The sequence below is a fragment of the Bidens hawaiensis genome, unplaced genomic scaffold, assembly GCF_021521415.1.
Source record: "Bidens hawaiensis isolate Kalapana, Puna unplaced genomic scaffold, B.hawaiensis_p1.1 tig00012134_1, whole genome shotgun sequence".
Lineage (NCBI taxonomy): Eukaryota > Viridiplantae > Streptophyta > Magnoliopsida > Asterales > Asteraceae > Bidens > Bidens hawaiensis.
Genome location: NW_027491975.1, coordinates 169321 through 193810, shown reverse-complemented (window position 1 = coordinate 193810; position 24490 = coordinate 169321). Strand labels below are relative to the sequence as shown.

Genomic DNA, 24490 nt, shown 5'->3' with positions numbered 1-24490 from the left:
GAGATTCGTAACGCTTTACCTATGGTGTATTTTTGGATTTACGGGGAAAAGAGCGATAGACCAAATCGGTTAAATTAATAATTTATACGTGTTATAAAGAAATACGTATTCCAAAACGTGAAAAAATAATATATTTTTAGTTTCTTATCTATAATATATATATATATAAACGAAAACATAAACATCCTATGTGTCGCGATGTGGTCGCTCATTTTTTTGGAGTCACCAGATCTGTTTGATTTTTAAATGGAGGTTTCTCATGCATTTGACCCGAATTCACGGGTATGGGTCTCATCAAACCCAGATATTTCTTAAACGGGTTATAACATCTCATTAAATAAAAAACTAACACAAAATATTTGATATAAAAATTCTATACAGTAAGGAATATACTAATAATTAATATATGATTTATTTAAAAAAAATATACGTTTGATTTATATATATAAAACCAAAAACTAACAAAGACAAATGGCATACATATACTCCTACACTCAAGATTAACAAACATACGTTTGATTTGATTTTGTTCTTTTTAAATTTAACCTGATATATTCCTTTTATGTGTAACCATATAAAGTAGGGGATATACTAAAAATTAATATCTTATTTATATATATATATATATATTATTTATAATTAAAAAACCAAATTTTATAGTAAAAAAAATAAACGAGTATTGGGTCTCATCAAACCCATATAACTTTTAAACCGGCTTATAACATCTCATTTATTTGTAAAATAATTTATCATCAAACCATAAGTATATTATTAACTTTATACAATAAAAATAATAAAAATTCAAAAAACAAATAAATATTAGAAACAAATAATATAAAACAACCTCGTAATACGGTGGATAAAAACTAGTTTGAATATATAAAGTAAAACCAATATGTTTTTACTAGGCCAATTCCAAACCTTAAATCGAACAATAAAACTTGGATTTTCAAACCGTAAACCAAACCATGAAACACCTAACCTGGCATAGCCAACTAATATAGCTAGGTTCGGCCGTTAAGGTCGGTTTCAATGGCTTTCAAACATCCTAATAACATATTATTATGTTAATTATGTGTGGAACTAATCTTGGTTTAGGAATCTGATGAAGGTCCATAAGATAAGATCAAGGTCGAGTCCACCGTGCCACACCTTCATCTGTCAACGCCTCAACAAAGCAGCCAGTAGCTACCAATGAGCAACCAAGCTTTCCTTTCAGCTTCACCGTTCATCTTAACTCGAATTTGGTCAGAAAGAATCACATGGCTGAATGTTGGGCGAATGAATAAGATGTATGTCTGTACATGGAAATGCGTATGAATAGAAGGGCCCATGGGCACCAATCAAGGTAAGCCCAATCTGTGCATACCCTTTTTTGTACTATTGTTTGTTTTTTTCGTAACATGGAGATAATTTTTTCTTATTTTCAATTTGGGAATTAAAAAATACCCTAAAATGTTTTATTTTGTTATGATCATTATATTATTCGAATTTGATGTTGATAAAGAATGGGCCAAATTTTTGTAAGTTTTTTTGAAGTAGTATCTATTGAGAATGGAAAATCATGCAACTAGTTATCACTATATTCGTAAAACTACTAATTTTTGTAACGTTTTATATACTTTTATGTATCGCCTTTTCGTCGCGTATCATTAATAAAATATTAAAATTAATAAAATGTTTGTTTTGTTAATAAAGTTGGCTTAATACACAAAACTTGCTTGTATATTTTGCTAATTTTCATGTATTTTGTTGCTATTTATGCATTAACTTTGGACGGATCTAAAACTAGTTTCATAACTTATATAAACATTCATAGACCAATAGATCAATATGCAACGATGTATTTTTATATATGACTGTGATCCAGGCATATTAAAGCTTGGATCACAATCGTATATAAAATACACCGACTCATATTGATCCATTGGTCTATAAATGTTTCAAGGAAATGAGAATCATTAGGCATTCCATAACATATATTTATGCTTTAAGTTAGGTTTGCTATAAACATGGCTATGACTTTATTTGAGTTTTTAAATGGGCGGTATGAACATTTTGTGTTAAATGTTTTTGAAGGCCAAACATTCTTATCGTAGGTTCATAGCATTTACAGGGTGTTCTAAATGCATTATATCGTCGACATCATAAAATGTTGAAAGTGTACAAATTATGTTAAATGCTAGTTTACAAGGAGTTGGTAGCCAATTTTAATGGTGGATTTAGCAACACTTTATCAAAACAAATAAAAAACATTTCTTGATTATGTTTGAGCTTTTTGCGTTTCTTATATCACATTCGAATTTAACATGATGATAGTGTTTAGTATGCAACAATTGCAGACTGAATGAAATCGACCATTGTAAGGGAATGAAAAAAATATGATGTTTAGTTGGTCAATAGAATTGAATCATTCATTACACAAGAATTCACATTTCCTTTAAACACATCAAAACCATTTATCCTCCACCCATTGCTTTTTTATTTCCATTCCATTCCATTCCCCCTTTCACCATATTCTATTGGCACCACCACCACTATCGTTGTAGCGTGTTGTCGCCACCACCACCATCACCATCACTTGACCATTTTTGCCGCCGCCATTAGTTTTGGTAATTTTTATTTTGAGCATAGGTGTTTTGTCATTTGTAATTTATCCTTTCATTTTTTTCTATCAAAAAACACAACGTAATGACTTATTTTATTTCCACATGAAGTTAACAACGGGACAACGGAATGATGATTCATTTCATTCTCTTGCCGATTCTATTTTCTCGTCCATTTCAGTGCCTAGTGCCAAACATATTAATAAAGTTTTAGCAAGTAGAGTGAAGTTCACTTTAGAGGAGAATATTTTTTAGGTACATTATTCCATCACAGTTAATACATGTTTTTTATTATTCAATTAAAACTTTGGTTCTAATTTGGTGACGAAGGTATCGGTAGCAATACTGAATTTGCTCACCCCAACCGCCGACATCACCACCTCCGCCCGCCACTGCCACTACCACCTTCAACGGCACCCGACCATCGACACCACCACCACAACCAATTGCCGCCACCACCACCACATTTATATTCCATTTCTCCTGGGTTTTTTTTCTTCTGATTATCAAACAACGTAAATGAAGAAACACTAACCGGACCCCGGGCAGATTACGAGTAACCTGGGGGTTAGATAGATGTTTCCCACGAGGGGTTAGACCCTTTGAAGATGGTTCTTCTGATAACCTGCAAAACAGACACCGTGAGCTCGTCACTGAGAAGGGGGGGGGGTTCCTCCTTGTGACCACCCTCCGGCGTGAGAATCAGACTAGATTGCTCTTTAAATATAAAAGTATATTAAGAGATTGCTAGAGCAGATATCAGGTATAATATGATGATAATGTGATAAGATATGATAAGATGAGATGGTCATACCATTTGTGGTATTTATAGCCGAAGGTAGGTTTCCAAGGAGGTATGGCCGGCTGCAACAGTGTTCCTGTTCCACCAACAGTAGCCTACGCACGTGCCCTGCTGGTAGTTGGTGGGTAGGTAGCGGCTGATAGCGACCAGGCCTGCTGTATACTATTCCTGTTCCACCAACTATCAGCTACGCACGTGGTATGACAAGAGTTGGTGAGTAGGCAGCGGCTAATAGTGACATACAGTGTAGGAGCATGCTGCTCGCCATACTGTTGTCTATAAGCTGTCGTATCTTTAGTCAGATCTTTTTCCCATACCTCGTCAGGTACAGTACAGAAGATCTTCCCGTATCGTACGGACTGGCTTATTTGGGCGGGAGTATTCCCCCTCCCTCCCTTGTGCGGGATTGTTCCCGGCTTCGCTCATTCCTTCAGGTGACACTGAACGATTGAGAGCTAAGTGCCTTGTGCGTGTAGCCTTGCTGCGCGGGTGGCCTTCCCTAATGGCTTGTATCCGAGGCTGCGGGGACAGGCGGAGTCCTTCACCATTGGGAGGCATTTCCTGCGGGACCAGCTTGCGTACTGCGCGTAAGGACGTCACGTCTCTGAGCATGGTTGGTCCTGCGGATCCAGTTGGTTTCTGCGCAGACGTCCTTGTTTGAGGTGAGTCTTGCGGGTCCAACTGGGCTCTGCTGGGACCTACCTCTTCAAGTCCCCCCAGTCCAATGTTCTTCTCATGCGTGTTTAATAAAGTGAGGTGAACTTTTGGACTTAAGCAAAGGGTTTTGAAAAGGGTTTTTAAGATTTTCCATGGGGATTCTTCCCGCGGAAGTCCTTGTCACTTGCAGAAATTCCCGAGTTTCCTGCTTGGTCTTTGGGTATGATGCGGGTAGGTCTGTAACCTCCTCGCAAGTCAGGAGCGTTGAGTCCCACTTGTGTGGACTCTCCATGAGGTTTTGGTAGTTTTGAACATAGTGATCAATTATGTTAAAACCACCAATTCCATCCTGGAGCTTCAAACAACGTAGTTCTCGACGTTCCCGCTATGCGGGGATGTTATTTCCGCTTCCGCAAGCATTGCCCATATTATTCTTCTTGGTTTCAATTCCCAGCGGAGCGCTAGGTATGTGAAGGGTTTTGCCTTAACACTGTACCAGCGCTCGTCTTACGGTTACTTTACTTCCAAGGTATTCCTAGCGTCAATTCCCTGCGGGTGCTAGGTATGTGAAGGGTTTTGCCTTTACACTGTACCCGCACCCGTCTTATAGTTACTTGGTTGCCGAGGAATATTTGGCTTCAATTCCCTGCGGGTGTTAGGTATGTGAATGGTTTTGCCTTTACACTGTACCCGCATCCGTCTTACGGTTACTTGTTCGCCAAAGTTTACTTGGCTTCAATTCCCTGCGGGTGCTAGGTATGTGAAGGGTTTTGCCTTTACACTGTACCCGCATCCGTCTTACGGTTGCTTGTTTGCCAAGGTTTTACTTGGCTTCAATTCCCTGCGGGTGCTAGGTACGTGAAGGGTTTTGCCTTTACACTGTACCCGCATCCGTCTTACGGTTGCTTGTTTGCCAAGGTTTTACTTGGCTTCAATTCCCTGCGGGTGCTAGGTACGTGAAGGGTTTTGCCTTTTCACTGTACCCGCATCCGTCTTACGGTTACTTGTTTGCCAAGGTAAGGGGTATTTTCCCGCTTACTTTTTAATATTTTCAAAATTTGAATTTTGAAATTCGAATGGTTGGTGGAAAGATAGGAACAGTCCAAACCTCTGAAACGTCGTGCGACGGTTTCTTCTGACTATGTCAGGACGTGCAGGAAGTTATGGTGACGTGACAGTACATGGTCATTCCAGACGCTTTTCAGGCGCGTAGGCGCGATTTTCGGGCGCGTGGCCGCGAAATTACTGGCACACGTCCTTTCAACGGCTGTTTCCAGCTTGCTTTTTGCCACGTGTCATAGTTTCATTGCACCTTCGATTTCTCTCTCCTCCGCATTAAATTCATCGCATTAATTGCGATTACTATATAAAGGGGGAGAGGGCTCTTTGTAATCCACACTTTCACCCTTCTCTTCTTCTTCTTAGCGATTTCCGTCAAATACTCCCCTTTTCAGGCAAGCATTTTCCCGAAATCGTTTTCTTCTTCCTCTGCAATATGTCTTCCCATGATGCTGAAGCTGTAGCCGACGATAGGAGTACTGCTGGCGAGTGCCAGTGTGCTCTACCTGTCGATCAGTACCAGTATGTCGTCAGGAAATTCATGCTTGAGTCTCTTGAGCCTGAGTTTCCTGAACCCCACCAGACTGTGTACGATGCCCCCAGTGGCAAGATCGGGGTATATGCTGCATTCTTTGTTTATGGGAACCTTAGGTTCCCATTGACAAAGTTTGTGTACCGTGTCCTGGAGAGGCACGGTGTGCACCTAACCGAGTTGCATCCGATGGCGATTGCCAAGATCCGGCACTTCGAGTGGGTGTGCCGGATTCTGGGTATTGAGCCCTATGTGGACCGCCTGATGACCTTCTATACTTGGAGGTGCATCCAGGGGTGGTACACCCTGACAACCCGTATTAAGGGTTTGAAGATCTGCGTGACCGAGCGCAGTCTCCGATCGTGGAAGCGGGAGTTCTTCTACGTTTCTGCCCGCGCCATCCCCATTGCCATGAAGTTTAAGAAGGGGCAAGCGCTTCCGAGCCTTCATGCTTCCAGCTACCAGGAGGCGGAATGGTTCGCGAAGATATCCCGGGTCCAATCTCTGGTTTACCGGTTTGCGGAGTCCGGGATGGTAATGCTGGGGATGAGCCGGGTATGGAAGGATGCGTCCCGGTTTCCCATCCTTCTCGAATACGGTTTGAACTCTATTCCTTATGGTATGTCTTGTCTTTTTTGCTGATACGAGTTTGTCTTCTAACTGCTTCTTTTCTTTCAGAGGGGAACAATTTGGAGTCGCTCCTGTACCCGCGGGAAGCTGACGGTCCCGTGCGGGTGGGTACTCGTGCTCTTGACGAGAACGAGTTGCCCATCCTGGAGCAAACGGCGGATCGGTTTGTGGAGGTCTATCCGCTGGGCCACGAGATCCTGAGCCAACGGCGGCCAGGTAAGGCGATACTCTATCCTCAACCCCTCAATGCTGTACCCGCTGCTGGAATTCCTGACATCCTGTCCTCTTCTGAGGAATCCGCAGATGGTCCTCCGCTGGTGCGGAAGAGGAAGGCTGCCGGTGGGAAAGGGAAGGAGAAAGTGGCCTCCACAGCTGATCCGGTGCTCCTATCTGACACCGAGTCAGATAGTGAAGAGGTGGCGGGGAGCCCCGGTGGTGAGAAGACCACTGTTCCGGAGGCTACGACTGTTACCTCCGGAGAACCATTGACGACGACGGTGACCGGCATCAAGAGACCGGCTCCATCGGGCTCGTCCCCGCCCGTCCGTACGTTCAGGCTCAAGAAAACCCGTAAGTACAAACATCCTTGTTTTTGTAGATTTATCATACTTCATAAATTTATTAACACTTATCTTCTTGTGCAGGCGTGGATGTTGACGCCTTCCAGGGTGGAGCGCAGAGGAGTACCTCTCCGCCGATGACGGTAGGCTCGGTCAGCCTACCTGAGGCGACGACCCAGGCGCCTGCGCCTGCTTCCGCTGGATCAGTTGCTCAGTCCCTTGAGCCGACTGTTCCAGCCAAGATGACGTCACCGCCGGTGGTAAGTGTGATTTTTACAGCATCTTTCACCGAGCCGGCGGTTACGATTGCTGCGGATTCTGCGGCAGCGACTGCGGCGGCTGCCACCATGCCCCCGCCACCGGCACCGACGGCCGGCCCATCAGGTACGCATGGGAGTACTCGCCAATCTTTGCCACCTTCCCATCTGCCTGACCTTTTGGATGGGTTTCCTTTGGGTTCAGGTGATGGGTTCGGCGGCTATCGGCCTGTTATAGACCCTACAGGTGCGTAGGGTTCCTTTGGCCCTTTTTCACTTTTATTTTTTATCATCTTTTCCTAACTGCTTTTTTGTTTTTGCAGTGTCGGATTCCAATGAAGTGTATGTTCCGCGATGGAACATACGCCGAGGAACAACCCTTCGTACCCCTGTGGAGTGCGTGGAATGGGCTCGCCACGCTGCTCCCCATGGTGCGTTGGGGGAAGCCATGGCTAGCTACCAGGAGGGTAGGCTAACCAATGAGCTTCGGGTTCTCCAGGCCCGGATGCAGCCACGCGTCGAGCTGCTTTGTCGTGAAAACGACAAGTTAAAAGCAGCTCGCGCCAAAGACGTATCTCAAGCGCGGGCTCTTCGGGAGGAGAACCAAAAGTTGGCCGCAGCTGCTGCGGAGAAGGAGAAGGCCTTCAAGGCCCTCGAGGTTGAGGTTCAAGCGCGACTCGAGGCCCGCTCCAAGGCTGCCCAAGCTGTTAACGAACAGCTTCGGCTGGCTAAGGAGACTGCGAGGAACGCAACCGAGAGGGCCACCAAGGCTGAAGCCGTTGCTGAGCCTTTACGCGTGGAGAACGAGGAGCTCAAGGCCAAATTGGAGGCTCTCCAACGTGCTCATGATGCCCTGGCGATGGAGGATGCCAAGAAGCTTCAAGAAATCCTGGATCAGAGGGGCATGCTTGATCACACCGAGCGGAAGCTTAAGGGCGTTGAAGAGGCTGCTGCAAAGGAAGTGCTACTTGCCAACCTTAACAAAAGCGCAGCCGAACGCGCCTGCACCCAAGCTCAAGCCGCCCTCCAAGAAGCTCTGGTTGCCAAGGAATGGCTTCTTCGAGAGGCGTTGCCTCAGGTATGTTTAGCTTTGCGTCTTCACGCTTTTCTTTGTACATAGAAAAGGTGTTTTGACACTTGTATATTTTCTTTGTAGGTTGTGCATCGGGTCTTCTCAGAGACTACTTACGATGATGCCATGAGCGCAGCCCTCAACGCTTCTCACGAGGATGGGGAACGGGCCGGCTTCCTGCTTGGTCTAGGGTTCGTTGAGAAAGGCTTCCCGCCTTCCAACTTCCCTTTGTACAATGTTGATACTGAAGCCATATATGACCAAGCAGTAAATCAATACGCCGCCTTTCCGCATCCAGTGGTGTAGAAGGTGAACCAAGTAGCTGCTGCTGATGATGGGCTAGCTATCCTCAAAGCTTTCCTTGAACTGCCACGCTCTACCGATGGGGCTGGTCCAAGTGGAAGTGGCCCTGAAGCCTGATCCTGAAGATCCCTTCCCACTGCTAGGATAGTTTTAGCTTGTATAGATTTATTCTTCTTTTCGTAGGCGGGTAGTTACCCGGCCATTCTTGTAATAATTCATTTGTGAAATATTAATCTTTTTGCGTATAAGATTGTTATTTCCTTCTTTGGGTTTCTTGCTTTATAAACTTATGACTTGCATAGTTTAAATTAGCAATTTTCCAAGTGTAGAATAAGTTAACCTGTTGAACGTGGTTGATAATAGGTGTGAAGTTTTGCTTCCTCTTTCGTGATTGTGCGGGTGGAACCGTCACTTGCACTTAGTAGGATGGCGAAACTTTACCTTTATCTGACCTGCGTGTAGGTTTTCCTCATCTTTTGAGAATAAGTTAACCTTTGAACGTGGTTGATAATAGGTGTGAAGTTTTGCTTCCTCTTTCGTGATTGTGCGGGTAGAACCGTCACTTGCACTTAGTAGGATGGCAAAACTTTACCCTTATCTGACCTGCGTGTAGGTTTTCCTCATCTTTTGAGGATAAGTTAACCTTTGAACGTGGTTGATAATAGGTGTGAAGTTTTGCTTCCTCTTTCGTGATTGTGCGGGTAGAACCGTCACTTGCACTTAGTAGGATGGCGAAACTTTACCTTTATCTGACCTGCGTGTAGGTTTTCCTCATCCTTTTGAGAATTTTGTTTTGAACCGTTCGACGCGCGGTTGTCAATAGGTTAGTGTTCAGTTTCCTTTCATGATTCATGCGGATAGACCGGCACTTTCATTTAATGGAATAATTGAACTCTTCCCCTTTAACTGACCTGCGTGAAGGTTTTTTCACATTATTGGGTTTGTGCGGGTAGAACCGCCTTCCCACGCAACGACTTCACATAATGTGAATATCGTCATATTAGTGCAGAAAAGTAAAATCATCAGCTTCGATGTTGTAAAGAGAATCATTTCCATTAGAAGTGGCTCTTGGCATTCTTTACAAATTGGAATTGATTTACATGCAAACTGTGTAAATGAGCTCCCTTCCATGTTGTTGGGATGGGAGTGCCATCGAGCCGATACGCACCTGGTTCGGGATCTCGTTCTTTACGCAGCATGTAGTCTCGACATTGAAGCTGGAATTTTTATTCGTGTTTTCCCCAGCTGGGGTTCTACACGCACCCGCCTGCTCAGCCTTTATTGCGCCACGAGGTGCGCGAGCGTCCCATCTCTGACAAATGCTTCAACCATGTCTTTTACGTCTATGCATTCTTCAGTGTTGTGGTCTTTTGTCTTGTGAAAGTCACAGTATTTGCTCCGATCAGCATCGTGACGATGTCGGATTATTGGAGGCTTTGGCCACGGGAGCTCTTCAGTGGCGAATATCTCAGTGACGCTTTTGGTGAGTGGCGTCCATCTGGAGTTTCGGTGCGGCTGTACATTATCCCTTCCGCCCAATCGATGTTGCAAGCCGGATGAGGTGTCAAAGTTTACCCTTGACTGCCAAATGCCTAGCTTCCGCTTTTTATTTAATCGGGCGGTGAGGACATTGTCTTCTCTCGTCTTCTGAGTGTAGAGGTTTGTGCTCTGTGGGAGATCTCTACCCAGTTGCTTCTCCGTTTCCGCATAGCGTTTTGCTGCTGTCATGATGGCATCCCATGTGGATGGCATGCCATCTTTACCCGTTAGGGTGCGGATGAGCTCTGGGTCATGCGCGCCCTGGATGAAAGCTGCGCGAACAAGATCTTCGCTGATATTGCCCAAACTTAGCTTCTTTGAGTTGAAGCGAGTGATGAAGTTTGGCAGAGATTCATCTTCTTCTCGTATGCATTTGAGGATTGTCCATTGCTCCTCGGTATACTTCCGTTGCTGGCTGAAGTGTTGGCTAAACTTCTGCTGGAAGTCTGCCCAGTCGTAGATGTGGTTGACCGGTAGACGATCAAACCAAGCTCTAGCAGCCCCAACAAGCGTCATTTGGAACATGTAGCACCACGTGGGTTCCGTCCAATTGCTGACGGTTGCCCATGCTATGAACCTGTTCAAATGATTGTCTGGATCAGATATACCGTCATATGTGCCTATGTTAGGCATTTGTTTGGCACTCTTTGGGGCGATTGCTTCCGCAATGTCCCTTGCAAACTTGGACGTTCCTGCATTTGCAACGTTTGGTCTGAACGTTTTGGAGAAGTCTCGTGGACTTCCACCTGTGATTTTTGGTTTGAAGGCTTGTCCAAAATGCCTTTTCGGTTGGGATTCCATTTCCTTACGCTTCCCTTTTGCCCTATGGCGAGGGTTCGCGTCGGAGTCGGATTCCTCCGAGTCATCCTCCCAGTATTCGAATTCTTCGGCCTGTTGTACGGAACGCAAGCGTTCGTTCAACTCGGCCTGGAATTCCTTTTGTCGTGCCTCCGCCCATGCCTTGACTTCATCGAGAGTTTGGCGGGGGAGTCTTCGTTTCTCAACCTGGGTATCCGTGGATCCCAGTAGGCGATCATTTACTGCACTTGCCCCAGCATGAGTAACTGGGGTAGTGTTCGTAAAATTTACTTCACTTGCCCCGGCTTGGGTAACCGGGGTAGTGTTTGTAAAAACTGTGTTACCGGTATTCCCCCCAGTAGCTGGGGTCGTGGTTACCAGAATTTCTCTAACCATCTTTGTAGAAGTTTGAAAAAACTGGAGAAAAATGTAGTTCTAGCTTTATGCACGGATGGCGCCAATGAAGAAACACTAACCGGACCCCGGGCAGATTACGAGTAACCTGGGGGTTAGATAGATGTTTCCCACGAGGGGTTAGACCCTTTGAAGATGGTTCTTCTGATAAGCTGCAAAACAGGCACCGTGAGCTCGTCACTGAGAAGGGGGGGGGGTTCCTCCTTGTGACCACCCTCCGGCGTGAGAATCAGACTAGATTGCTCTTTAAATATAAAAGTATATTAAGAGATTGCTAGAGCAGATATCAGGTATAATATGATGATAATGTGATAAGATATGATAAGATGAGATGGTCATACCATTTGTGGTATTTATAGCCGAAGGTAGGTTTCCAAGGAGGTATGGCCGGCTGCAACAGTGTTCCTGTTCCACCAACAGTAGCCTACGCACGTGCCCTGCTGGTAGTTGGTGGGTAGGTAGCGGCTGATAGCGACCAGGCCTGCTGTATACTATTCCTTTTCCACCAACTATCAGCTACGCACGTGGTATGACAAGAGTTGGTGAGTAGGCAGCGGCTAATAGTGACATACAGTGTAGGAGCATGCTGCTCGCCATACTGTTGTCTATAAGCTGTCGTATCTTTAGTCAGATCTTTTTCCCATACCTCGTCAGGTACAGTACAGAAGATCTTCCCGTATCGTACGGACTGGCTTATTTGGGCGGGAGTATTCCCCCTCCCGCCCTTGTGCGGGATTGTTCCCGGCTTCGCTCATTCCTTCAGGTGACACTGAACGATTGAGAGCTAAGTGCCTTGTGCGTGTAGCCTTGCTGCGCGGGTGGCCTTCCCTAATGGCTTGTATCCGAGGCTGCGGGGACAGGCGGAGTCCTTCACCATTGGGAGGCATTTCCTGCGGGACCAGCTTGCGTACTGCGCGTAAGGACGTCACGTCTCTGAGCATGGTTGGTCCTGCGGATCCAGTTGGTTTCTGCGCAGACGTCCTTGTTTGAGGTGAGTCTTGCGGGTCCAACTGGGCTCTGCTGGGACCTACCTCTTCAGTAAAATAATGATTTATTTTATTGATTCTCACATGCTAACCAAATTAGGTAATGAAATAATAATGATTAATTTCATTCCTCGTTCATTCCATTATTTTGTCAGTTTCGTTCCTTGTTCATCTCATCCATTTCGTTATCGATTCAATCTTTTTCTCTCTCTCTCTCTCCAAATCAAAAAAACTAAAGCGTGCAAGTCATAATCCACAAGGTACAAATTCTTATAGGTCCAAAACGGATTACTATTCGCAAAAACAGGGACAAGAGGTACATTTTGGTAACCCTTGGTGTTAGAATCAAACAACCGCGCAGCGTAACCTCCACAACCAACCTCCGTTCACCTAACCGCCATATTCCTCCGCCAGGATCACAACAATGACTCAATAATTAAGCTGGTGAAAATGCCGGCATGCTTTCTCTTATACCTAATTATTATTCCGCACCGATTATCTTCTGATTTCCATGGCTATCTCTAGGTACGTAACGTAGCTTATTAATTCGTCATATAGCATTATAATCGCTTCAATGATGTAGTTATGTTTATTCGCACTTTGCAAAACGCTTCCTGTGCAATTTTTTAAATAATAACCAGCTACTTATGATAAATTAAACAACCGTGGTTTAAAATTAGGGCTAGTTTCAATCCTAAGTCATCACTAGCACGAATAACGAGATGATAGCCGTATAATGATTGGGTGTTATCTGAGCACATATTATGTTCGTGCAATAGTTACTTGATATACATTTTCAAACATGTACATCCCGCCTAGGGTTGTATATAAACCGAAACCGAACAAGGCCTTGCTCATGTTCGTCGTAAGACTTTATCGGACAAGTAATAACCGAATGGAAGTTCTTGTTCTTGTTCGTTCAATATGGAATGAATGTGAATGGTTCACGGACACAAACTCTTTTTTTTATTAGATATGGCTAACCGAGAATGGTCAGTGCCAACGGTTCAACAAGGCTACCAAGTTGTGTTAATAGTCTTGCTTAGATAAACAACAACAACAACAGCCATACTCGGTGAAATTCCACAAATGGCAATGTTATAAGAAGGGTCTGGGGATGGTGGCATGTAGGCAAATGTACCTCTATCCTGAAGAATAGAGAGGTTGCTTCCAGAGAGACCCTTAACTCCGAATAGTTTTGCTTAAATCTATATGATAATATTAAAAAAGTCATTAAAAGTATTGAAATCTTTAACAAACAAACAAACATAAACGGACATATTCAGGCGTAAACAAACAAGTTATTGAATGTTCAGGAACACAATTGAACGAACATGGCCTCTGTCCGTGTTCGTTCATTTAGTTAATCGAACGAAATTCCTTGTTCGGTTCGTTCATTTATTAAACGAACGAACTTAAATGAACTTCCCACCAAACTGTTCATGACAATTCGCCAAATGTTCAGTTCGTTTACAGCCATAATCCTTCCTGTGTAAAGTATGGTGTCTGTATTATTTTAACTATCTCACATGTCTGGCATGCTAACAGAGGTGACATATCATTCTATGCAGGTTATTAGCTCTTGCCAATGTTAAAAGGGCAGCACATTCCCTTCCAATCAATAAGACCTCTTTCTTTGAAGTAAACAATCATGGATCCCAATTGGCAGTTAGGTTTTCTCGCTCCTATCATAAACTATATTCACAATATAGCATTCATGGAAAAGGCCTCACTTGTCATGCATTCCATCAAGCAAACAGAACCTTATGGAGTTATAAACATTTTCAAAGATTATATTTCGTATCAGCAAGTACTAAAGTTTCACACCATGCTCAAATTGCATGGAGAACAGTTTCACATATTTGTACGTATAACTGGCCATCTCAATCAATGAACAGGATCGCTTGTGCAGTTAGCTTTGCTTTGAGTAGATCACAGCTGATCGGTCCTGGTATATTAGCTTTTGTGTTAGGTGAGCTGGCATGCACACAAAGATCATGGGCTGAAGCTGATGGGTTTTCTTATAAAACTGATCTTTACACTCACGCGCAAGACGGACGCGTTTACTTAACTTCGTTTATTTTCTCTCTTGTGGAAGTTTTAATATTATGTTTTAGAGCAGTATACTTAGCCTTTTTATTTGCACCATCTATTGCTATGGCTCCATTTGCTGACTCGTTTGGTGTCGAGTTTCGTAAGAAATGGTTACAGTGTGTTCATTACACTTTAGAAAAGGCAGGGCCAGCGTTTATCAAATGGGGCCAGTGGGCCGCTTCAAGGCCAGATCTTTTTCCTAATGATCTATGCACCGAGCTTGCAGACCTTCAAACAAAAGCACCAGCACATAGCTATGCTTATACAAAGAAAACTATTGAAAAAGCATTCGGTCGTTTATTACCTGAAATATTTGAAAATTTTGAGGAAGAACCGGTAGCTTCTGGAAGCATAGCACAAGTTCATCGAGCAACTTTAAGGTTTCGTCATCCTGGTCAACGTATTAAGCCGATTCTTGTTGCAGTTAAGGTTAGACATCCGGGAGTTAGTGAAGCGATTAGACGGGATTTTATATTATTAAATTTGTTCGCGAAAGTGTCGGCAATTATTCCTACTTTGAAATGGTTGAGACTTGATGAAAGCATACAACAATTTGCTGTTTTTATGATGTCTCAAGTTGATCTTTCCCGAGAGGCGGCTCATTTGAGTCGGTTTATATATAATTTTAGACGATGGAAAGACGTTTCGTTCCCGAGGCCTTTGTATCCACTTGTACATCCTGCTATTTTAGTGGAAACTTTTGAACATGGTGATAGTATTTTGCATTATGTTGATGAGCTTGAAGGACACGTAGGCATTAAATCTGGGCTTGCTCATATTGGGACTCATGCACTTCTAAAAATGCTTTTGGTATGTATTTATATATTCTTGTTCTCTTTTCTGCCTTATTTATATATAGGTTTTAAGGCGCCAAATGATATTTCTTTCCAGATATAACTAGTAACATTTTTTTATTACGGAGTATAAGTTTTGAAGGGCACTTGCACCAAAATGTAACATACTCTCACATTTTTTTCCATTGTCTAAACTTACTTTACTGCTTACCATCGTATGTAAAGCACACTTATATTTCCATGTTATTGTATTTAACATTGTCATATACTAAGTGGTGGTCGAGCCGGGGGTCTCACCGGAAGCAACCTCTCTATTCCTACGGGGTAGAGGTAAGGCTGTCTACATCTTACCCTCCTCAGACCCTACCATAGCTTTGCTATTGGTGGGATTTACTGAGTATGATGATGATGATGATGATGATGATGATGATGATGATGATATACTAAGTGGTGCAATTATTTTACATATAGTTGTACGAAAATAGTCAAATACAAGCATATTACATACAATATTGAAATCTTTATATACGATGGAAAAGAGTGAAAGTATGTTACTATGTTACATTTCTCATTTTCATGCAGTTTAACACTGATAAGCCTGTAGATGAACCAAACTAACACGACCGAATCATGTTCGTGTTCGCTCTTATAACTTTAACTGAACAAACTAACGATTAAACGAACGTGGTTTTCTTATTATGTTCATTTATGCTCATGCGTTAATACTTAATAGTATAAACGTACAGTTCACGAAGACACGGACGGTCATAATAGAACATAGATAAGCGAACATAAGTGAGCTAAAACCAACTAAAAGTAAATGTAAACAGCAATGTGTTGGGCCTAGAAAGTTAAAAATATTATATTAATGAGCATAAACGTACGAACTTAAATAAACGTGAACTAATGAACATGAATGAACACAAACAGACAAACATAAACGGACTTAAATGAACAAACAAGACATATGTTCATGCTTGTTTGTTTACCTTAATGAACTAAATTTTTTTTTTCATGTTTTTTTGTTTATTATAAACGAACTTCCTGCCAAACGGTTCACGAACAGTTCACTGAACATTTGGTTCATTTACATGCTTGAACACTTATCTTGCATTAAGGTTTTAAAGATATGTTATTATGTTGTTATTTTTTTGTATAACTTAATGAAATAATGTATAAAGTAGATATAATTTAGGAATTCTCTTTCAAAACAACCAATTAGTTTGCAAAAATAAACTATAGAAAAGCTTAATCCTTAACTAGACTCTAAACCACAAAAATGTGCTTAGTGTGAATGACCATCTTGCCCCTAAATCTGTTTCAATTTGCATTTTTAGGTTGATAATTTTATCCATGCGGATATGCATCCAGGAAACATTCTTGTAAGAATGAAACAGGGTAAAGCTTCAGAAACAGGGCTGTTTAAATCCAAACCTCATGTAATATTTCTTGATGTTGGGATGACTGCTGAACTTGGGAAAAAAGATCGGGTCCATCTGATCGAGTTTTTCAAGGCTATTGCTCTTCAAGATGGCCGTGCTGCTGCTGAACACACGCTTAAATTTTCCAAACATCAAAGCTGTCCGAACCCTGCAGCATTCATTAAGGTCAGTCAAACTCCTTTGACTTCTGTATGTGTGGTTACCTTGTGAGTGTAAAACATCGTTCACTTGTTACAACTTGATTAAGCATAATGTACAAGCCATTTAAGCCTGAGTTATTTAAGCTACACTATGGCTTCTAAAGAAGTTATAGCCTTCTCATATTTTATCTCTTACCCTATACTTAAGTGTGCATATTATCTTAATATTTTTTTGGCACAAAGCCATTTAAGCATGAGCTATTTAAGTTACACCATGGCTTCTAAAGAAGTTACAAATTACAGTATAGCCCTCTCATATTTGATTAGACTAACCATTTAAACCCTATACTTTTGTGTATATATTTTTAATATATTTTGGCAGTTGGCATAACCATATTGTGACAAGTGTCCCACTCATAACCTTTTTTTAGCTTATATCTTTTAAAATATGATGCTTATAAAACTTCGAGTACACCGTTTTAATGTGCTTATTTTTGTCTATGGTTTGATTTAAGTTTCGTACAAAACAAAGTTGTGCGTGATAATGTACAAGTCGTTGAAGCATAGACGAACAAGTCACAAAAGCTTTTTTAGGTTTTTTATGGTTCTATTTACCTAAATAGTTTTTTACATGCTTTAGTATTTTAATTAATTATAATGCTAAATCTTGATGGATTATGGTTTTACACGGCTTTATCTTTTGGTTAAACTGATTTTTAAAGTTCGATTTCATATCTTTTGTTTACGGCGTATTTGAATTTCTCTTTTTTTTTCTTCTCTTTTTTATTTGTTTGAATTTATTTTTAATTACCAAAGCAATACGTTTTGATATTTCATATGGACCCGCTACAACTTGGTATGGTTCTCTTTATTTACTAGTTTATATGAGGAGGGTTAACGTACAATAATAGGTTATCGTACATTAGGTGTGCGAGACCCTGCACCACCAGATCCTAATTGCAATTAAAACTACACGGTGGCATAATTGTAATTAAATCAAAAAAATACTTCTCGCACAACAGATTGTCATTTGTTGCAAGCCTTCAACCATAATCAAATCATCCACAAAACTAAAGCATAATCAAAATCGATAAACCCATTATCGCCATAGTTTAATAATCTTCAAATTGATCAAAAATTGTTGATTTAATCAATAGAATTGATGTGTAGGAGGCTTTAGAATTATCAATCGATTATGAAATTGCATAATAATACACTTAATTGAGCTATGATTAGGGTTCATGTTTAAACGTTCTGCATAAAAACTTTAAACGTTCTGGACTTTTTGTACAGAACTTCTAAATTTTTTGTCTAGAACTTCTAAAGTAAAAAGTTTAGACCAAAATGAAGAAAAAGTTTAAACGTTCTGACCAAAAATGAACAAAAAGTTTAAACGTTCAACTAATACGTTCTGATCAAAACTACAAATTTAAACGTTCTGACCAAAACGAACTCCTTTAAACATTCAAGTTTAGATGTTCTGTACCAAAACTTTAGAAGTTCTAACAAAAGGTTTAGAAGTTCTATACCAAAACTTTAGAAGTTCTGTACCAAAACTTTAAAGTTATAACAAAAGGTTTAGAAGTTCAATCTAAATTCCACCCCTTAAAACGTTCTAAGGTTAAACCTTTAAACGTTAAGGCAAAAAACTTTAAACGTTCAAGCCAAATTCTCATCCTTAAACATTCAGACTTAAACCTTTAAACGTTCAGTTAAAACCCATCACTCAAAACTCAAAATTGATCAATTGAAGCTTCAAATTGATGATTAATTTGATCAATTTCAAAGTTTAATTGATCAATTAGTTCAGCAATTTCAATTTCAATCGGTCAATTTGATCAACTAACCTGTGAACAACTCGTGACCGAGGAAGATGGTGTTCACGACGGTAACGTCGATGGTCACAACGGTGAATGCAATCGTTGGACGGTGACGAATTGATGAACGGTGATAGTGAAGGCGGACGGAATCGATGGGAGGAGTGGATCAGAGTTGATGAAATTTACAATATTGCCATCGCGTGATTTTGAAATCAACAGTGTAGGAACTCGCGTATGTAATGTACGATTAGGGATTATTGTATTGGATCTTTTATCTAGTTTATATAATGATATGTTTATTCTATATTGTATATATGTTTATAGTTTCTTGAAGTGTGCAATCTTAAAGACAGTGATTTGTGACAGGATGTTGAGAAATCATTTAAGTTATGGAGTTCTGCAGAAGGTGATACCTTAAATCCCGCAGACTGTATGCAACAGTTGCTTGAGCAAGTCAGGCGTCATAGAGTTAATATTGATGGCAATGTGTGCACTGTAATTGTAACTACTTTGGTTTTGGAGGTATTTTCTTACATCTATGAACAATTTTTCTCGAATATTTTTCTTCTTTTTTAGTGTTAACGGTTTGGCCCGGCTGGTTTTTTTAAGGTTTTGGGCCCAACCGCTAACTACGGTTTCAGAAACTACAAACCAAACCGGTCTGGTTGGGTGGGTTGATCGAACCTACCAGTTTAACGGTTTGAAACTGATTTTTTAAATTATTTTCTTTCAAAGTCATTAATTTGGAGTAAAAAGTTGAAAAAGATAAAAATATTTCAAGTATATAATACATATTTTTCTAAATATGAAAAACATAAATAAATAAAAATATTAGACGTAAGTTCCAAACCATGCATCGAACAATATAAATTTTAAACCGACCAATTTGTTTTGGTTTGATCGGTTTCAACGGTTTATGAACAACTTATATGCTTACCAATATTTATTATTCAGTTGACCAAATTTTTAAAATTTTCTTGACTATTCTTGATTTTGGTGCAGGGTTGGCAGAGGAAGTTGGACCCTGAGTATGATGTGATGCACACATTGCAAGATCTTTTATTTAAAACAGATTTGGTGGAAGATTTATTCTATACAATTGAAGGACTCATGGCTCCATAACATAAGGTTACATAACCATTCTTCCCCTAAAAATGTTATTTTTAAATGTGTTTCAGGAATAAGAAAGTAAAAAGAGTTCTAGTACTACATGATTTTATTGTATTGTAACAAAGAATAAACACACCAGCACCCTCGAGATCGGAAGGGGCGTTTTTGTTTTTCATTCTGATCACTTTTTGTATAACTCAAAATGCGTTTAATCCTAGTCGATTTTGATTTTGATCTTGATCTTGATCTTGCCTTGTGTGGTGGTAAAGAAGATTGAAAATGTATCAGAAAAGAAGTAAAAACGTAATTGAGTGCAGAGTTGACGAAACATCAAACATTCGTTTGATGTGATTTCATCAACGCTGCACTCAATGATGTTTTAAGTTCTCTGAGAGTTCGGCTTGCCAGACTTGACCTGATTGATATTTGGTTCTCCTAAATTAATGGGATTATGCTTATATAGTTGTATGTAATAGTTGGTGACCAATAAGAGTAGTAGTTGATTTATGTAGTACGCATCAAGCATTGTACTTCATGTGATGGCTTACATGGGCTTTTGCTGCTTGTACTTGTTCCTCCACCTCGTACTTATTGTACTCATCTTTTGAACTACAAATAATCAAATACTATATACATTTCTCGTCAGTTAATTTATATAAAATAATACATTATTAGCATTATTTGTATATTTTTTAAATTTTTAGAAAAAAATATGTATCTTTTATACTACTGATTCTACTTTTCTAATAATTGCTTACTTTTCTACAAAGAAAAAGTGTATGAATCAGTTCAGTTTTTAAATGGCAAAACAGATGCTGATAAAACATAGTGTAGTAACTATATATAGTGAATTTGATATACTATTTTTAGCAGAAGTATAATAGATGTCTTGCATGTAATAAAATTACTTATGATATATGGTACGTCTAAGATTATTTCTTAAAGTTGCCAACACATTTGGTGAATCAATGTCTCTCCATGTATTGGACAAAGTTATATAACTTTAAGGTTGAAATTGGAAAAATATGAAAATTTAAAGTATTAAAAAACACAAGAGTGTAATGGTAGTTAACTGAAACTGTTTTTAACTAAAATGGATAAATATTTTAGTTTAACTAGCTTTGAGGACAATTTTACAATATTGTTGAAAACTTTTGATTTTACACTAATATATATGGTTTGGAGCGTGTTATAATCTATAGTTGAGGTTTTTGAATTTCTTAGACGGCAAACGTGGAAGTAAGAGGGTAGATGTGCAAGAAGCAGGGGCCGGCTCCGAGAATTGAAAAATAAAAATTTGGGCCGAAGGTGAAAATTATTTTGGGTCTTAAGTAGAAAGAGAACTTTGTTAGGTTTAAACAATTTAATTTTTATTTTTAAATTGACTTCTTTGGTTATTATTTTAGTTGTTTAAAAAACTAATGTACAAAAATAGGGTTAAACATGTCTTAAAAAGACTAGAACCCACAACCTTTTGAATGAAAGTCATACCTCTTTGCCATTAGACCAAGTTAATTGTTATTTAGTTGTGTTTAAACATTAAATATACATATCGTTTTTTTTATAAAAAATACATATGATAAAAAAAACGGGCCTAGCGGGTAGTCGGGGCCTATGGCGCCGTTGACCACTCTACCATAGGCCATGGCCGGCCCTGGCAAGAAGAGAGAGGCCGTGAAAGAAACAGGGTGTGGAAAGAGAAATCCGTGTGGTCTGGGAGAGGAAAGTCGTGAGTGTAGACGAGAGGAGAGATAAATGTATAGCATTTAATAGGGAGGAGAGAGATAATGCCGGGTCGTGTTGACAAGAGAACGATCAGACTAACATGGAGGCGTTCGTAATCTCACACTATGCTAATGCTACAAGGCAAGTTTACGACAATAACCGAATAATATTATTAGTGGGCATGTAACAAATTTATAAACTTATAGGATACAAAAGTAAAACGTGAAGTGGTTTGTACATATCTTGATTCTGGAACAAACAAAGCAAGAATCCCAACATGACGAAGAACATTCTAAGCCCACCATGGAGCCTCACCGGTTCTGAAATCAGTCTCCACCCATGGAACAAACACCACCTTCCCATCATCAATATCCGCATGAGCCAACGCCAATGACTGTTAACAATTCGAAAAACATCACATCCCTACTTGCACTTTACGCATCCAAACATGTACATCGTCTAATATAATACTAAAATATGAATAAAATGGTATGAAGTTCTTACCAGAGGAGCAGGACCCCTGACAACTTTGCCTTGGTTGTTGTATTGAGAACCATGGCATGGGCACATGAACTTGTTCTCTGCCTTGTTCCATGGCACCACACAACCCAAATGTGTGCACACGGCGTTGATTCCGTATGTGGCTAGTGTTCGGTCATTCTCGACCACTAGGTATGTCGGGTCTCCCTACATTTTTTTATGATTTAAACCATTTCAAAATCGATAAAGCCATCATCTACTCATATTGTTTTCACCCGTTGTAAATAACTCAATAGCTTGCCTAGATTTGTTGAACTATTCCAATAAAAATCAGGTCACTTGATTCAACAATCTTTTTATTGAATAGATATTTACAAGACTTAGTTAACATTCATAAAAAGTATATAACAAAGTATCAGTTCAACACATATTTTTTAAATAAATCATAAGAAAATGGAAGTTACCTTTAGACCTTGAGAAAGGGTGCGGTCACCCGGCCCGTGGGTCTTTAACCATTCAGTTGCAACGATATCATTGCCAAGTGCATCCTTTGCGGGGGTACCACCACCTCCACCTCCTGAGCTGTTTTATATAAAAACACAATTAAATTTTTGAGTGTTCTGCTTGGTTATAAAGTAAAACCAAACTTGGGCCAAGGGTATGCCTCAATTTTGACTACTTTTGTTTATTGGTAAAAGAGATCGGGTTAACTCCATTTTAGTTAAAAATTCCTAGCAAATTTTAAGCAGAATTAAAAATCAACCTTGTTAATTTATAACGGAGGACAAGTAATATAGTCATTCAAAAGTTTTCGTCACTCAACTTTCAGTTGGTATTTTAACCTTGCATAAATATTTTATATATGTTAAATAACATATTAGATAGAAGAAATATAGAAAATGGTGAATAGAGAGGAAATAAAAGGTTAAGGTACCGACCCAGGTGGAACAAAGAAGTAAGTGTAAGGAAGCAACATCCCGGTGGTGGGTAGACCAATTGCACCCAGAAGCAACAAGTTCAAAAGCTTCCTCTTCTCCATGTCCGGTACCCGATCAGCCGGTATGCTAGCCGCCTGACACGTCACCTTCATACCTCTTTCTCTTCCGGCCACTTTGATGGCTGATGATTTTGCCATCACCCCTTGTGTCGGCAAGAACGGACCATTGCTACTAGATCGCAACTGTAGTTAACACACAATCAGTAGCCGCTGTTATTTTTAAACGACTTACTTTTAACATTCAAAAAGGGCCAGCTAATTATCGATGTCAACACTACGTACGTTTATAAATAAATTGTTTATATATATCATGACTTTAGTTACCTGAGTAGAAGTTGCAGGAGAGAGAGTAAAGGCAGCCATTGTTGAAGTAAAATGAGATTGAGAGTTTGTTGATAATATGAGTAGTAGTAGTAGTAGTAGTAATGGATAATAATAATAAAAGGAATGGTGGATGGAGAAGAAGCAGTCTCCTTACATGACCACACATTCATATTCCGGATATCACTTCTTTTTTCTTTTTCTTTTTTTTTTATATTTTATATATTTTTCATTTTTTGTAAAAATATGGTACATGGACAATTGGCTAACAAATATTTATTTGTTACTCACCGACTCTTTATACCTAAAAATGGATGATTATATAATTTTCATGTGTACTTTTTTTAAACAACCATTTTATACTTTATTAGAATAAATAAGTAAATAAATGAAAAAATGATAAACTCTAATAATGAAGAGTTGGGCGTTGGTAATCTGAGTCTTATACCGGATTGTTGGGTGTCACCGTGTTTGATATCCACATGGTGTGGGAATTAATTGGGTTAGGGAGGAAGATGGTGAGCCACGAGGGTGAGATGGGTCGGGGTAAGGGTGAGAGTGGTGGTACAGGGTATGCGTTGGCATTAGAGAAAAGAAGAAATTAATAACACTTAATGAGAGCATCTCTGATGATGTCCACATGACACCATTTGGATTTACAAACATATTTTAAAAATCACTTTCCTCATTAGGGTGGTGTAGCTTCTCCCAATAGTCTATGAACAAGAACAACAACAACAACAAACACTTGAGAGTATGCCCCATTCACACTTGATATAGATTTACTAAAGGTAAAGCAAGTGATGAGGTAATGGTTTGAAACAATAACATGTAATAACCATCGAAGGAGAAATAAAGGATTTTGTAAGTTGGTTTAAATTCTAATGTGACATGTTGAGTTGACGGTTTATAACAAGAATTGGTGTGTTACACTTGTGATGCTCTAAAAGACTCAATACTTAAAAAATGTGGGATGAACTCACCTCGATAAGTCGTACTTCCTACCTATCCTTGTTAACCTCAAAATCAAACCAGCCAAAGAATGCATTTTGTGCATAGTTGCATAACCATTCACCAGTTGGTCAATTTTAGTACTTCTAACATTTATACATACTCCAAATTTGTTTATCGTGATATTTGAATTTTATTGATTCCAATACAGTACTTAACATTGATTATGAACCCCTTAGTTCTTGTTTTGACTTGTTTAGGACAAAAACAATATAGATTGCTTCTTCAACTAAAAATCTTACTTTGAGCAGTTTAAACACGTTAATATGAACATCTTAGTTCCAACATTTTAACGCATGATCGTAATTTCATTATAATAATAATTGAAATTAAAGACTCCT

At 39.9% G+C, this 24490-nt stretch overlaps 2 protein-coding genes across 3 annotated transcripts; one reads left to right on the top strand and one right to left on the bottom strand.

Moving 5' to 3' along the window:
* Positions 1 to 12463: 12463 nt before the first annotated feature.
* On the top strand, positions 12464 to 24211 carry LOC143540023 (uncharacterized). 2 transcript variants are annotated; one of them, XM_077033193.1, is made up of 6 exons: positions 12464 to 12740; positions 13787 to 15119; positions 16441 to 16710; positions 18872 to 19027; positions 19508 to 19633; positions 24198 to 24211. In XM_077033193.1, exons 1-5 carry the CDS (start codon positions 12727 to 12729, stop codon positions 19625 to 19627), a joined length of 1893 nt encoding a protein of 630 aa, XP_076889308.1. In that variant the 5' UTR covers positions 12464 to 12726; the 3' UTR covers positions 19628 to 19633; positions 24198 to 24211. The 2 variants fall into 2 exon arrangements, with proteins under 2 accessions (XP_076889308.1, XP_076889307.1); XM_077033192.1 differs by lacking the exon at positions 24198 to 24211 and having other exon boundaries at positions 19508 to 20202.
* Positions 21525 to 23227, bottom strand: LOC143540024 (cytochrome b6-f complex iron-sulfur subunit, chloroplastic-like). Its single transcript, XM_077033194.1, has 5 exons — positions 23142 to 23227; positions 22759 to 23000; positions 22285 to 22402; positions 21845 to 22027; positions 21525 to 21734 (listed from the first exon to the last, which is right to left on the bottom strand). Exons 1-5 carry the CDS (start codon positions 23178 to 23180, stop codon positions 21633 to 21635), a joined length of 684 nt encoding a protein of 227 aa, XP_076889309.1. The 5' UTR covers positions 23181 to 23227; the 3' UTR covers positions 21525 to 21632.
* Positions 24212 to 24490: the final 279 nt, after the last annotated feature.